This window comes from Nycticebus coucang, chromosome 19 (assembly GCF_027406575.1).
Source record: "Nycticebus coucang isolate mNycCou1 chromosome 19, mNycCou1.pri, whole genome shotgun sequence".
In the NCBI taxonomy this organism is placed as follows: Eukaryota; Metazoa; Chordata; class Mammalia; order Primates; family Lorisidae; genus Nycticebus; species Nycticebus coucang.
The window spans coordinates 28,231,474-28,245,316 of record NC_069798.1 but is presented as its reverse complement, the minus strand read 5'-3'; the positions used below and the strand labels follow the sequence as shown (position 1 = coordinate 28,245,316).

The 13,843-nt window shown below is 37.6% G+C and overlaps 1 protein-coding gene across 3 annotated transcripts in view; it reads left to right on the top strand.

Moving 5' to 3' along the window:
• The window catches only part of RPRD1A (regulation of nuclear pre-mRNA domain containing 1A), an 86,894-nt gene that overhangs the window by 26,472 nt on the left and 46,579 nt on the right, over window positions 1-13,843 (top strand). For all 3 annotated transcript variants that reach the window (XM_053571442.1, XM_053571441.1, XM_053571440.1), the window contains exons 2-4: window positions 6,233-6,362; window positions 10,069-10,175; window positions 10,261-10,358. In XM_053571442.1, the coding sequence (XP_053427417.1) occupies window positions 6,233-6,362; window positions 10,069-10,175; window positions 10,261-10,358 (335 nt within the window). The remainder of the gene's footprint in view (window positions 1-6,232; window positions 6,363-10,068; window positions 10,176-10,260; window positions 10,359-13,843) is intronic.

Below are 13,843 nucleotides of genomic sequence, written 5' to 3'. Positions count from 1 at the left end.
CTCTGTAACTTTCTCACACATAATGAACAATGTGAGCTTCTGCCAGGAATATTGTTTTCACTAATGTTTCATTACACATTTATACTTACGACTTAAATTAGCTTTTATGAACTTATGAGTCTTTTTTTTTTTTTTTTTGTAGAGACAGAGTCTCACTTTATGGCCCTCGGTAGAGTGCCATGGCATCACACAGCTCACAGCAACCTTCAACTCCTGGGCTTAAAGCGATTCTCTTGCCTCAGCCTCCCAAGTAGCTGGGACTACAGGCGCCTACCACAACGCCCAGCTATTTTTTGGTTGCAGTTCAGCCAAGGCTGGGTATGAACCCACCACCCTCGGTATATGGGGCCGGCGCCTTACGGACTGAGCCACAGGCGCCGTCCAACTTATGAGTCTTTTATTCCTATACCTAATGCAGTGTCTATGAATGTAACAGGGGTCCTCAAACTTTTTAAACAGGGGGCCAGTTCACTGTCCCTCAGACTGTTGGAGGGCTGGACTATAGCTTAAAAAAAATAAAAACTATGAACAAATTCCTATGCACACTGCACATATCTTATTTTGAAGTAAAAAAAACGGGAACAAATATAATCACACCGCCTCATGTGGCCCGCGAGCTGTAGTTTGAGAACCCCTGAATTGTAGTAGATAGCAAATGGTTATCTGCTGCGTGAACCAATGCTATGACATCTTAATTATTTATAGTTATCCTTTGATTAAATACACTTAAGAGTTCTAGCTCAAACTAGAGGATTTAATATATATCTCCTAAGTAAGCAATAGCACCTCATTCTAGTCTGTAGTAATGTAGTTTACCAGGGAATAAATGAGGGTGTCACACAACTGTAACTAAATCATTAATAGATGTTTGTTTCAGGATAATGGCTTTTCTCCTGAGTTTCTTCTGCAAGACCTGTAGTATCATGTGTATGTGTATATATATGTGCGTGTGCACTGCTGTGTGCCTGTATTTGCTTATTCAGTTTTTTGCTGCTTTCCATGTAGAAGGCTTTCCTTGGAAAGATGTTCTTACATTTATAGACAGCACATTAAGATTTTAGTTATTTGTTTGTTGTGTTTACCAGCATTGTCATCTACTGTAGTTTTAAATTCAACCTTCATAGACTGATGGGTGATTAAATTATGATGTTCTCAACTGTGTCAAAGTGAATAGACATATACGATACATAGGCTTGTACAGTATAAGAAAATAATTAATGTTCCTACTGCTTTCTTTTTTTCTTAGAGATAGAGTCTCCTTTTGTCACCCTTGGTAGAGTGCCATGGTGTCACAGCTCACAGCAACCTCCAGCTCTTTGGCTTAGGCGATTCTCTTGTCTCAGCCTCCTGAGTAGCTGGGACTACAGGTGCCTGCCACAGCTCCTGGCTATACTTTTGTTGCAGTTTGGTCCAGGCCGGGTTCAAACCCACCACCCTCGAATATATGGGGCCAGGCTCACTGAGCCACAGGCACCGCACATCTCCTGCTGCTTTCTAATTATGAAAAATAGATTGTGAACTGATTATGAATTAGTGAAACTAGATGACATTTCTTTCATCCTTTCACTGACCAACTTTATTTCATATTGTTGTCTAATAGTCCAAACTCTGATTTCCTTTTCCTTGGTAATTGATCTTTTATTTGAATGTTGTGAAATTATTGTGTAATTATTTCTTAATTGTGTGATGAACTGAACTTGTATCACCATGCCCCTTTTGGGGGATATGCCCACCTTAATAGGCCATACTGTATTCTCATGTTAGCCCGTTTTTTCCTTTTCCTTTTCTGTGTACTTGTTCATATACAAGGCTTCTGGATAGGGGCTATGCCTACGATTTGTAGGAGCTTGTTTTAGTTCAGGGAGGTGAGATAGAAGAAAATAATGGTTTATAATGTAAATGTTGAGTAGTGCTTATTTGGCTTAGGCCATATTGGTATAAAAGTATACATATATACAGACACTGGGATACAGTATTATATTTATGATTGTTTTTGTGTTGTTGTGATGTATTAGTAGAGAGAAGAAATAAAGGGAGAAAAAAGTACAGTTAACATTTTAGTGATGTGATGCATCATTGTGCCAATTTGTATGGAACTTTTAGGCTCCTGATTGAACAGGAAAGGTTCATTTTATTCTGTGTTCACCATATTTCCTGGCATATAGAAAACATTAAATCCTGTCTATCCATCCATCCATCCATCCATCCATGCAGATTCTCTCTCTATTGCCTGGATTAGAGTGCAGTGGCATCATCATAGCTTACTGCAATCTCAAACCCCTGGGCTCAAGCAGTCCTCTGGTCTCAGCCTGCCAAGTAGCTGAGAGACCACAGGCACAAGCTACCACATCTGACTAATTTTTTTTTTTTTAGAGACAGAGTTTCATTCCGTTGCCCTCAGTAGAGTGTTGTGACATCACAGCTCACAGCAACCTCCAGCTCTTGGACTTAGGCAGTTCTCTTGCCTCAGCCTCCCCAGTAGCTGGGACTACAGGTGCCCATCACAATACCCAGCTATTTTTTTGTTTCAATTTGGCTGGGTCTGGGTTTGAACTCTCCACCCTCGGTATATGGAGCCAGTGTCTACTCACACGTGCTGCCCAACTCATCTGGCTAATTTAAAAAAAAACTTTTTTTTTTTTTTTTTTTTTTAGAGACAGTCGCACTTTGTCACTCTAAGTAGAGTGCTGTTACGTCACAGCTCACAGCAACCTCCAGCTCTTGGGCTTAGGCGATTCTCTTGCCTCAGCCTCCCGATTAGCTGGGACTACAGGCGCCTGCCACAATGCCCGGCTATTTTTTTGTTGTTGTTGCAGTTTGGCCAGAGCTGGGTTTAAACCTGCCACCCTCAGTATATGGGGCCAGCACCCTACTCACTGAGCCAGAGGTGCCGCCCTTAAAAAACATTTTGTAGAGATGGAATATCGCTGTCTTAGGCTGGTCTCAAAGTCCTCATGTCAAGAGATCCTCCTGCTTTAGCCTCCCAAAGTGCTAAGATCATAGTCACCAGGCTTCGCCAAATAAATCCTGTTTAAATTAAATGGGAAATTTGGAAAAGGGATGTCCTTGGAAGGGACCCTGTAAACAATAGAAATATTGGAGTTGACTAAGTCAGACCCATTATTTAGCTTTATCGTCTGTTGCCTACAGAGGTATTTCTTTAAGGAATTATGAAATGGTTTGCCCTGTTAACTTTCTTGTATTTCTTTAATAAGAGTTTATCCCTTATTTTAATTTTTTTAATAATTTTTTTTTTTTTTTTTTTTTTCAGTTTCTGGCGGGGGTGGGTTTGAACCCACCAACCTCTGGCATATGGGGCCGGCGCCCTACTCCTTCGAGCCACAGGCGCCACCCTTATCCCTCATTTTTAAATATGTCAAAATTCTACTTAAATAATTGTCTGATTTTTTTTCTGGCATTGTTTGTTGTAATTACCTACATTAATTATTCTTTGTGAAGGTACACATAATTTTAATTGGAATTAAATTTTTCTTTCCCTGAAAATTTGGATAGGGGTTACATTTTGCCCATTACTATTTTTGATACGTCTGTCTGTTGTTGATTACAAAAGTCATACATTCCCACTGTGAAAGATGTGGCAATTTGCAGATTTTTTTTTTCCCCCTGAAAATTTGGAGAGGGCCTACATTTTGGCCCTTACTATGTTTGATACATCTATCTGTTCTTGATTACAAAAGTCATACATTCCCACTGTGAAAAATGTGGCAATTTACAGAAAAAAATAATGAAACATTACAATTATGTATCTATTTCTATATATTAAGTAAAAATCCCCTGTCACATTGCCTTGTAGATTTTGGTATATATTGTCCCAGATTTGGTACATGAATACATTAACATCATGTGTACATTTAAACTCAAATGTATACATTGGAGTTGCTTCCACCTTTTTTGGCTATTGAGAACCATGCTGCTAACCTTAAAAAATATTGGGATTTTGAGTTGCTATTTGATCTTCTCAAAAGGTTAACATCCTCTTTCATTTATGATGGGCAGCCTGGTTTGGTTATTAAGAAGGAATGTTGAGCAGTTGGACTTTTTGGATTCAAATCCTAGATTCAAATTCAGTAGCCTTCCTGGCTATTTCACAGTGAGCATGTGACGTTTTTGATGTTTGTTTTTTCAGCTGCCAGATGGGGATGATAATGGTTCCTTATGTTGTTAAGATTAAATTAGACAGTATATTTTAAGTGTTTACAATTTAATGTAGCATATCGTAAAACCTAAAACCGCAATGAATGACATTAGTAGGAAAAGGACTTTTGGTTCAGGTACCCATTCAAAAGTACTTCTGGCAGTCTCCCAATTAGTTAATGATATAAACTTGATTTTTCTGAAGTCATTTGTTGCAAGAACAACAAATGTATTGAATGATATCAGCCTTTTCTGTGGATGAGAGTGAGAGGGCTGGAATGGAGAAAAGAGACAGGGATGAATATTGAGAAAGTTGCTCTTATCCTTTTCATGGAAAAAAGGATAAGACCTGTTATCTTAACTAGTTGTATTTTATACTGTGGTTTGTCTAACCAGAAAAGGAGCCAGGAGAACCAGAGATTGGTCTCAGTTATGGCCATCTCTTATCTTTATTCTATGCCATTGACTTTCAAAAGCTTGAAAAGTGGTGGGCAGCAACTTTAGACAGGTAGACGAGGTTGTGCAATGGCATGGCACAAGTTTGTGAAGTCTGGTAAGTTGTGACTCGGTATTATAGTTTATTGTGAGAAGGTTGGGTATCTAGTTTCTCCTCAAGAAAACCACTCACAAGTGGCTTTTAATGTACTGAATGCTTTAATTTATAAATTGAATAAAGTCTAAACGACCACATGCAGCCTGATCAAGATTTTTGTCGTAAATTTATTAAGCTATCCCAGATGAATACTGGATAAATTTGCCCTGACTGTATGTTTCCTAGACTAATGTACTATGGATTCCATGAAGTATGATGCTTTTGATTATATTTTACTACATTCAATGATTTGATTTTAATTCTAGTAAAACTATATTATAAAAATAGTTAATACAAAAGATCATGTTTGGCTTCATGCCTGTAGCTCAAGCAGCTAGGGCACCAGCCACATATACCAGAGCTGGTGGGTTCAAATCCAGCCCGGGCCTGCCAAACAGCAATGATGATAACTACAACCAAAAAAAAAAATAGCTGAGCGTTGTGGTGGGCGCCTGTAGTCCCAGCTACTTGGGAGGCTGAGGCAAGAGAATTACTTAAGCCTGAAAGTCGGAGGTTGCCGTGAGCTGTGATGCCGTGGCAGTCTACCCAGGGCGACAGCTTGAGACTCTGTCTCAAAAAAAAAAAAAAAAGATTGTGTTCAGCAGTAAGTCTTCCTTATGTGTAAGAACCCTCTTTGAGTCATAGTCAATACTGCTATGCTCCTTACTATTGTAACCGGTAAAAATACGTCTGGCCTACCATTGTTGGAATCTTGTCTACTTCCTTAGAAGGTTGACTGTATCCCACAGAATACATGAGTAGGGAATATTTTTGTCACAGTGAATTCAGTTGTCTAAGGCCATGTAGTCCGGGTGGGAGGGGGTCATTTAGTCTCGTCAATACTTACTCTATTAGCTTCACAAATATTTATTATATAAACAAAAAACATGTAAGTGAATGGAGTGATGTCTATTTCAACATTTTGTATTCTTTTGTCATTTCACAGTGGCTTAATGATTTTGAATCAACATAGGTATGAAAACAATTCTAAATTCAATTTAGGATGCCATCTTAATAACATGACCAATCATCATATTATTTTAAATGACTATATTTCATGTAGTTTGTAATGCTTTCAATAAAATTTAATATAGGATAGAGTCACAGAGACATGTTTTTACACAGATACGAGGATTTCAGTGTACAAAAATTATGAGTTCTGGAGTGGTGATGAGATTAGGAATCAAGGATACTAAGTAGTTGGGGTGGGTGCCTTAGTAAAATTGCAAGGAGATGGAAAGATGTGTTATTGATCTTGGTTCTTTTCTTCCCCCACATGGTAGATCTCCAGAAGCCACAGAGTAGTCATCCTGGTGAGTTCAGCAGCAGGGGCTTGATTAGTTTGGTAGCAGTTGAGAGGCCGGGTTGAACATGATGAAGATGAGTGGGTTTTCTTGAGTTCTGAAAATACTAAATTCGGGTATTAAGAAAGTTTGTACAAGTTAAGTGAAGATACTTTAAATAGATTACTTTTTTTTTTTCCAGCCAAACCAAACAGGAAGCTTACTTTTCTGTACCTAGCCAATGATGTCATTCAGAACAGCAAAAGGAAGGGGCCGGAGTTTACAAAAGATTTTGCACCAGTTATAGTGGAGGCTTTTAAGCATGTTTCAAGGTACGGTAATTGTTTTTGGTATTAGGTAATCTGTTTTAATTCTACCATGTGTCCTTTTGTTAAAATTTGCCTTAAGTTACTATATTTTAAAAAATACAGTATATATTTCGTTGACAGTTTAATTTGAAAAGACCTCTAAAAGACATTTGTAAATATGTTAAATGCTTTCTCTGAAGAAAAAAATGTTTCTGAATTATTGCTAAGGTGGGCATTTGGAGTACTTGAATTGCAGCTTTCCTTAAAGATACTGAAAGCAACTGCTATCCTGGAATGAACTTCATTAAGAATTAATTGAAGGTGTTGCATTAAAAATTTGTGCGGTGGGTGGTGCCTGTGGCTCAAAGGAGTAAGGCGCTGGCCCCATATGCTGGAGGTGGCAGGTTCAAACTCAGCCATGGCAAAAACTGCAAAAAAAAAGAAAAAAAATTGTGCACTTATAAAGCTATATATCTAGTAACTAGTATTTTTTTTTTTTTTTTTTTTTTTTATAAACTTAGAACCCTTTCCCTTCATGTTGTTTATAGCGATTTTTAGAGTTTTCTAATGTCTGGGCATATGTCATAACATTTTTAAATGCTTTGGAAATAAAAAGATATTTATAAAAAGATATTTATAATTAAGGTATCATATATGTGTTGAAAACTTTTGCTACAGAAAATTCTAAGGGTAGAAATCTGTAGTTTGGTTTATGTCCTTTTAACTGCTTATTTTGAAACATTACATGCAGACATTTGATAGATTTACTGGGTACACATTATTGGGTTTGACTATTAAGTTCATTTAAATTACGGAATTGAATGGTGAATGATGATGATCTGTGTTGAATAATGTAAGGATGGGAATCTACTTGCCACATGTCCTGCACTTGCAGTTACATTAATAGTAGACATAGTTTAAAAAAATTGGAGAGTGAGTTGCTTTCTTAAATTAGTGTTTTTTACTTTTCAATTTAGACACTGTATTCTGTTGTATTCTACCATATTTTCAGATGTTGGTAGTTCTTAGTGTTAAGTCTTAGGCCCTTGTAGGGAAGCCATATTCTTTTTTTTTTTTTTTTTGGAGACAGAGTCTCACTATGTCACCCTCAGTAGAGTGCTGTGGCGTCGTGGCGTCACAGCTCACGGCAACCTCTAACTCTTGGGCTTAAGTGATTCTCTTGCCTCAGCCTCCCAAGTAGCTGAAACTACAGGCGCCCACCACAACGCCCAGCTATTTCATTTATTTATTTTTTGTTATAGTTGTCATTGTTTGGCAGGCTAGGGCTGGGTTAGAACCTGCCAGCTCTGGTATATACAGCTGGCGCCCTGGCCACCCAGCCGGAAAGCCATGTTCTTTTGTGGGTTTTTGTTTGTTTATTTGTTTGTTTGAGACAGTCTCACTCTTTTGCCCTAGGCTAGAGTGCTATTAGGTTAGCCCAGCTCACAGCAACCTGAAACTCGTAGGTACCAGCAATCCTTCTATCTCATCCGTCTGAGTAGCTGGGACTATAGGCATCTGTCACATCACCCTGCTAATTTTTCTGTGTTTAGTGGAAATGGAGTCTCACTCTTCTTGGGCTAGTCTCGAACTCCTGAGCTCAAGCAATCCTCCCGCCTCAGCCGCTCAGAGTACTAGGATTATAGGCATGAGCTACTGTGCCCCGTCTGACATCATATTCTTTTCTTCCTCTCTGAATGATTTTGTGCACTGCATGTATTTAGTTATTATTCACACCCTAGTGACTTTACAATCTTGCATCCTAATCCAGATTTTTTTCTGGGGGCATATTTGTATGCATAATTACCTGTTGACATTTCTGTTTGGATGCATCCCAAACATCTCAAACTCACAGTTGCATTTGAACTCATTATGTCCTATTTCTTGCCAAATTTACTCAATGAATGGCAACTCTATCTAACTAAATACTCATGTAAGAAATTAGGTATCATCTAAGAAATTAGGTATCATCTTTACCTTTTCTTTCTCCTCACTCCCCCAATGTCCTGTATAGTACACTTTCACTCAGTTGCTTAGATTTCTTTGTCTGCTAATTATCATAATATCTTTTCTGTGTAATTGTAATAGCCTATACTATTGTTTAGTCCCTTTAGTAAACTTAGGCAAAGGTGTCTAACCTTCAGCCTGCAGGCCCCTTTAGGTTATTTGAGAACTACGTATTTTGCTCATCTGTGATGTATCAGATACTGTGAAAAGTATGCATGGATGTTTTCTTTTTCTTCTGCTGCTTTTTTTTTTTGGCTAATCACCTTTCTTTAGTGTTTGTGCATTTAATGTGTGACCTTAAACTCTTTTTTGAATGTCCTGCAGAAAAGAAAAAAGGCCAGAGTTGCAGAGCTGATCATAGTACTTTGTTGCCTTTGAGCAGTTCTCATTTGTCTGAGAGAACAAGTCTTTAAAGTCCACGTTCCTTCATGGCACTGCCTTTCTCTCCAGACTCCTGTTTCACATTCATACCACAACACACAGTCTGTAGTCTACAGTTTAAGCTCTCTGAAACTAGTTATTTTTGCCTCTCCCTAGAATTCAATAAAATACTTATTGACTGCTTACTATGTTTGAGGTCTTGATTAGTAGTGAGCAAGATACAGTTCTGTTCTATTGGAGCTTATATTTCAGTGGATGACAAAGGTTATAACTATGCAGATAAGTTATTGAATGTATACTGTAAAGTTAGATAACAAGTGCTGTGAAGAAACATACAGGGAGTGAATCCTAGAGGGTATGAGGGTGTTCACTTATACAGTAAGATAATTAACAGTTGTTTGGGGGAGGTGGCATTAAGTACAGAGACTAAAGGAAAGGGCGAAATGAGCCATTGTCTATCTAGCAGGAAAGGATTCCAGGCAGAGAGAATAGTTGACAGAACAGTGAGATAGCTATGTGTTGGGCATGTTTGAGGATCAGCAGGGAGATTTATATGGGGCTTGAGGCGTTGCCAGGAGGCAGAGAATGTGAGCTTTTGTGGCCCAGGGTAAGAAGTTTGGTTTTATTTTTGGTATGATTGGTAGCTCTTGAAGGATTGAGAGCACTGTAATCTGATTTGTATTCGTAGGTTGCTTTGTAGACAATAGAGTAAAAGAGTGGAAGTTGGGAGATCAGTGAGAAGACTGTTAAGAAAAATCTAGCCAAGAGATGGTAGTGGCTCAGTCTACAATGGTATTGATGAGAGATAGGAAAACAGGAACAGTCTGTTTTTCATTTCCCTCTATATCCAGTTTTCACTTCTCAGATTAAATAACTGTTTCCTTAGACACTCTTTCTGTTCTCTTAAACTGGGCCATGTCTCTCTGATAATGCCTGTCTTTAGCACTTTGTTCCCTTTGTGGCACTTAAAAATAAGAGCTGCCATAAAGCTCCATTGCATTTCCAAGTCAAAGATTATACCTTGATCAATAAATACTTGTTGAATAAATTAAGAAGTCACTTATTAGAAATCTCCCTTGCATCATGTTCAGCCCCAATATGTTAGGAACATTTTCTTTGTTAACACCAGGTTTTTTTGTAATTTCTTGTTTAACAATAAGATCTTTAAGAGAAGCAGGGACACTTCATCCCTGAATTACTAGTCACATAGTGGCGCTCAGTAAACATTGGAGTTTTTTCGGGGGCGGGGGGTGTTTTGAATGTCTGATTGTATTAAAAAAATCATCATTAGTGTTTCAATAGTACTATGCATTTTTACTGTTAATATTTTTTTTTTCTTTAGTGAAACTGATGAAAGTTGTAAGAAGCATCTTGGAAGAGTGTTATCTATTTGGGAAGAAAGGTCTGTTTATGAAAATGATGTGTTAGAACAACTTAAGCAAGCTCTGTGTAAGTGTATAACCTTGATCTCTTTTCATGAGCTCTTCATCAAAATATATTTCTTCATTAAAACTTAAATGTTCTTTTAATTCAGATGGCGATAAGAAGCCTAGGAAGCGAACTTATGAACAGATAAAGGTAGATGAAAATGAAAACTGTTCTTCTCTGGGATCTCCAAGTGAACCACCACAGGTAGAAGTTTTTCTCTGTTTAGGAGAGTTACGTTACTTTTACTTTGTGTGAAGCTTTATTAATTTTGATGCTTTACTTCTGTAAGTTGATTGTTATTGCTTATGAGGGTGGTGCCTGTGGCTCATGGGCAGGGCGCTGGCCCTATATGCCAAGAGTGGTGGGTTCAAACCCGGCCCCCAGCCAAACTGCAACAAAAAAGTACCTGGGCATTGTGGCGGGCGCCTGTAGTCCCAGCTCCTCAGGAGGCTGAGGCAAGAGAATCGCCTAAGCCCAGGAGTTGGAGGTTGCTGTGAGCTGTGTGACGCAAAGAATCGCCTAAGCCCAGGAGTTGGAGGTTGCTATGAGCTGTGTGACGCCACGGCACTCTACTGAGGGCGATAAAATGAGACTCTGTCTCTACAAAAACAAAAAAAAGAAAGAAATTGCTTATAAGGCCAGGTACTGTGGCTCATACCTGTAATCCCAGCACTCTGGGAGGCTGAGGTGGGTAGATTGCCTGACCTCACAAGTTTGAGACCAGCCTGAGCAAGAGTGAGACCCTGTCTCTACTAAAAATGAAAAACCAAGGCAAGAGAATCGCTTGAGCCCAAGAGTTTGTGGTTGCTGTGAACTGTGACACCATGGCATTCTACCAGGGGCAACAAAGTGAGACTCTGCCTCCAGAAAAAAAAAAAAAAAAGAATAAATTGCTTATGTTTAATGTGATATGTTGCATAGAAAGAGAATTTTGCATAGAAAGAGAAAGAGAATTTTTGCATAGAAAGAGAATTTTTAATTGCTAAGTATAATTAGGTATGGTGAGATAGCAACTGTTTAAAGTTTCTTTTTAAAATAAAATATATACCTGTTTTTATGATTTAAGTACACTAAAAATTTCATTCTTAGACATATATATTGCCCCTTCAGGTACTTTTGTTTTTAAATGTAATATGACAAGTAGGTATTTATACAATTCTGTGTAACTGTCGAACTATGCCTTAACAGTTCGTTGTGGCAATAAACTTTCTGGTCATTGTCATTGCTCTAGATTGGAATTGTCTTAATACTGTATGTTCTCCCAGGTTGATACAACATAGCACTCCTTAACTATCAGATGAATTCCTGAAAGACATTTTTAACTTTTTTTAATTAAGGGGGCATTGGGTTTTTAAGCTTCCTCCTTTCAAACATATAGGAGATACAGCTAAAATTCAAAAGGAGAAAATGAAGACATAGCAATACTCTTAAAACAAGGTAATACATTTTCGTGGGCTAGAAACAGTATGGATGCACAAGTCAGTATCTTAGCCAGAGCCTGTTTCCTGCTGAGCTTTAGTCCAGAATTAGGCAGGTAGCTAGAAACTGGTGTGCTCTAGAGCAGTGTTTTTCAACCTTTTTCATCTCATGGCACATTTGGACCTATAGTTAAACTTTCGCGGCACACTTAAATTATGTCGATCAAAAAAAAAAAAAGAGAGAGAGAATATGCTTATTGTGCTTTGAACGCCTTTCAAAAATAATTTAAGGATCTTTAAAAATTTTTGTGGTACACCTAAAATCCTCTCATGGCCCACCGAAAATCACTGCTCTAGAGTAAAAAAAATTCATAGTGCTTTGTGAGGGGTAAAGGAATAACCAAACCCTAAGATTTATGTTTCTTCCTATTTGGTAATAACTCAAGACAGAAAATGATTTTGTGCTCAGAGCACCATTATTCCATGCACAGCATTTTACCTGATGACAGAGTAATCAAAATTGTGCTTCTCTTAGGAATATTTTTGAGTAACCTTCTTCCTCTCTCTAGTACTTGTATAAAATGCTATTGCTCTTTGTTTTACAGTGACTGTTTTCAGATTAATCATGCTGTTTATTTCTCAGTGGTTCAGCTTTGTAGTCACCATTTTATTTATGTCATAGTTTATAAGATAGCTAAAATCTCTAGTAACTCATTCTCTAGTAGGAAGTACTGCATTAGTGTTGTTTCCTATAACTTTACTTTCTTATCTGATCTTTGACGTGGCTTTGGGAACTTAGAATGAACTCATGTAGAAATGTGAGGGTGTTAGAAGATCAGATATAGTTGAAGCATACATGTATTATCAAGACCATAAAGCCAGATTTGTAAAGGAATAGCTTAACGAAAAATTAGTAACTGGCTGTCAGTATCCTTCTTTTTCTTTGTTACCAACCTGGAAGAAGCACTTAGGCATCTTAATACATACATAGAATTAGTAATATATTTTTAAAGTCTTGGAGAGTAGCCTTAGAAATTAAAAAAAGACAAGAAACACAATCAACCACACAAATTTAACAATTTGCTAAGTTTTAACGTATGTACACATTCGTGAAACCATTACCACAATCAAGTTAGTGAACACAGCCATCACTCCAAAAGTTTCCTCATGGCCCTTGGTAATCCTCCCTCCAGTCTGTCCCCACTGCAGACAACCCTTGGTTTGCCTTCTGTCACTGTCGATCATTTGTATTTTCTGGAGTTTTATATAAATGAAATCATGCAGTAAAAAAAAAAAAAAAAAAAAGACAAGAAAGATGGCATAGGGATAGAGACTAGTTAGTAATTTAAATCATTTTCCTTTGGAATAACATTATAGACCTTGTGACTTGTAAAATCACCAGGAAAGAATTGCCCTTCCCTTATAATTATAGCTTTCATAAAAACAGTGCAACTAAAATATTTTAATAATAAAATAATTTGTATACTGACTAAACAAAATTAGTCACCAGATATACAGAATTATGAAATATTTAAAGGCGCTATAGATACTTGAAGATACCATATTTGAACATATTCCAAAAGTTCCTTTCTCTTACGCTTTTATTACAGCATGTGGAAATAGAATCTGGGAGACTTCTGTGTTAAAGTAGATTTGGATTCTCCTTCCCCTAAAATCCAGTTTTATATTAAAAAGGTCTTTTCATGTGCAGTGATAAACTAATTAATATACTGTACATAAAATTTGTATTCTGTAGGTTGAAGTTACAGCCTACGTTCCATTTACCTGTTTGGCATATAAATCACTTAACTCATTTTAATAATCAGGTAATTATTTTTACACTATGTGTTTCCCCCATTGGCGTGAACTCTTAAAGGTCTAGGGCCTTGTCTAATTTATATTTTCATTTATTTATTTATTTATTTAGTATGTATGTTTATTTAGAGATAGGGTCTCACTCTCTTGTCCTGGCTGGAGTATAGGGGCCCATTTATGGCTCCCTGTAACCTCGAGTTCCGTGTTCAAGTGATTCTCCTGCCTCACCCTCCTTAGTTGCTGGGACTACAGCTGTATGCTACCATGCCTGGCCAATTAAAACTTTTTTTTTTTTGTAGAGATGGGTCTGGCTATGTTGCCCATGCTGTTCCTGAATGCCTGGCCTCAAGTGATTTCCCACCTTCAGCCTCCCAAAGTGGTGTGATTACAAGCATAAGCCAATGTGCCCAGTTTTATGTTTTTAACACCTAACATAGTGTAGCTTTTGTTTCTTAA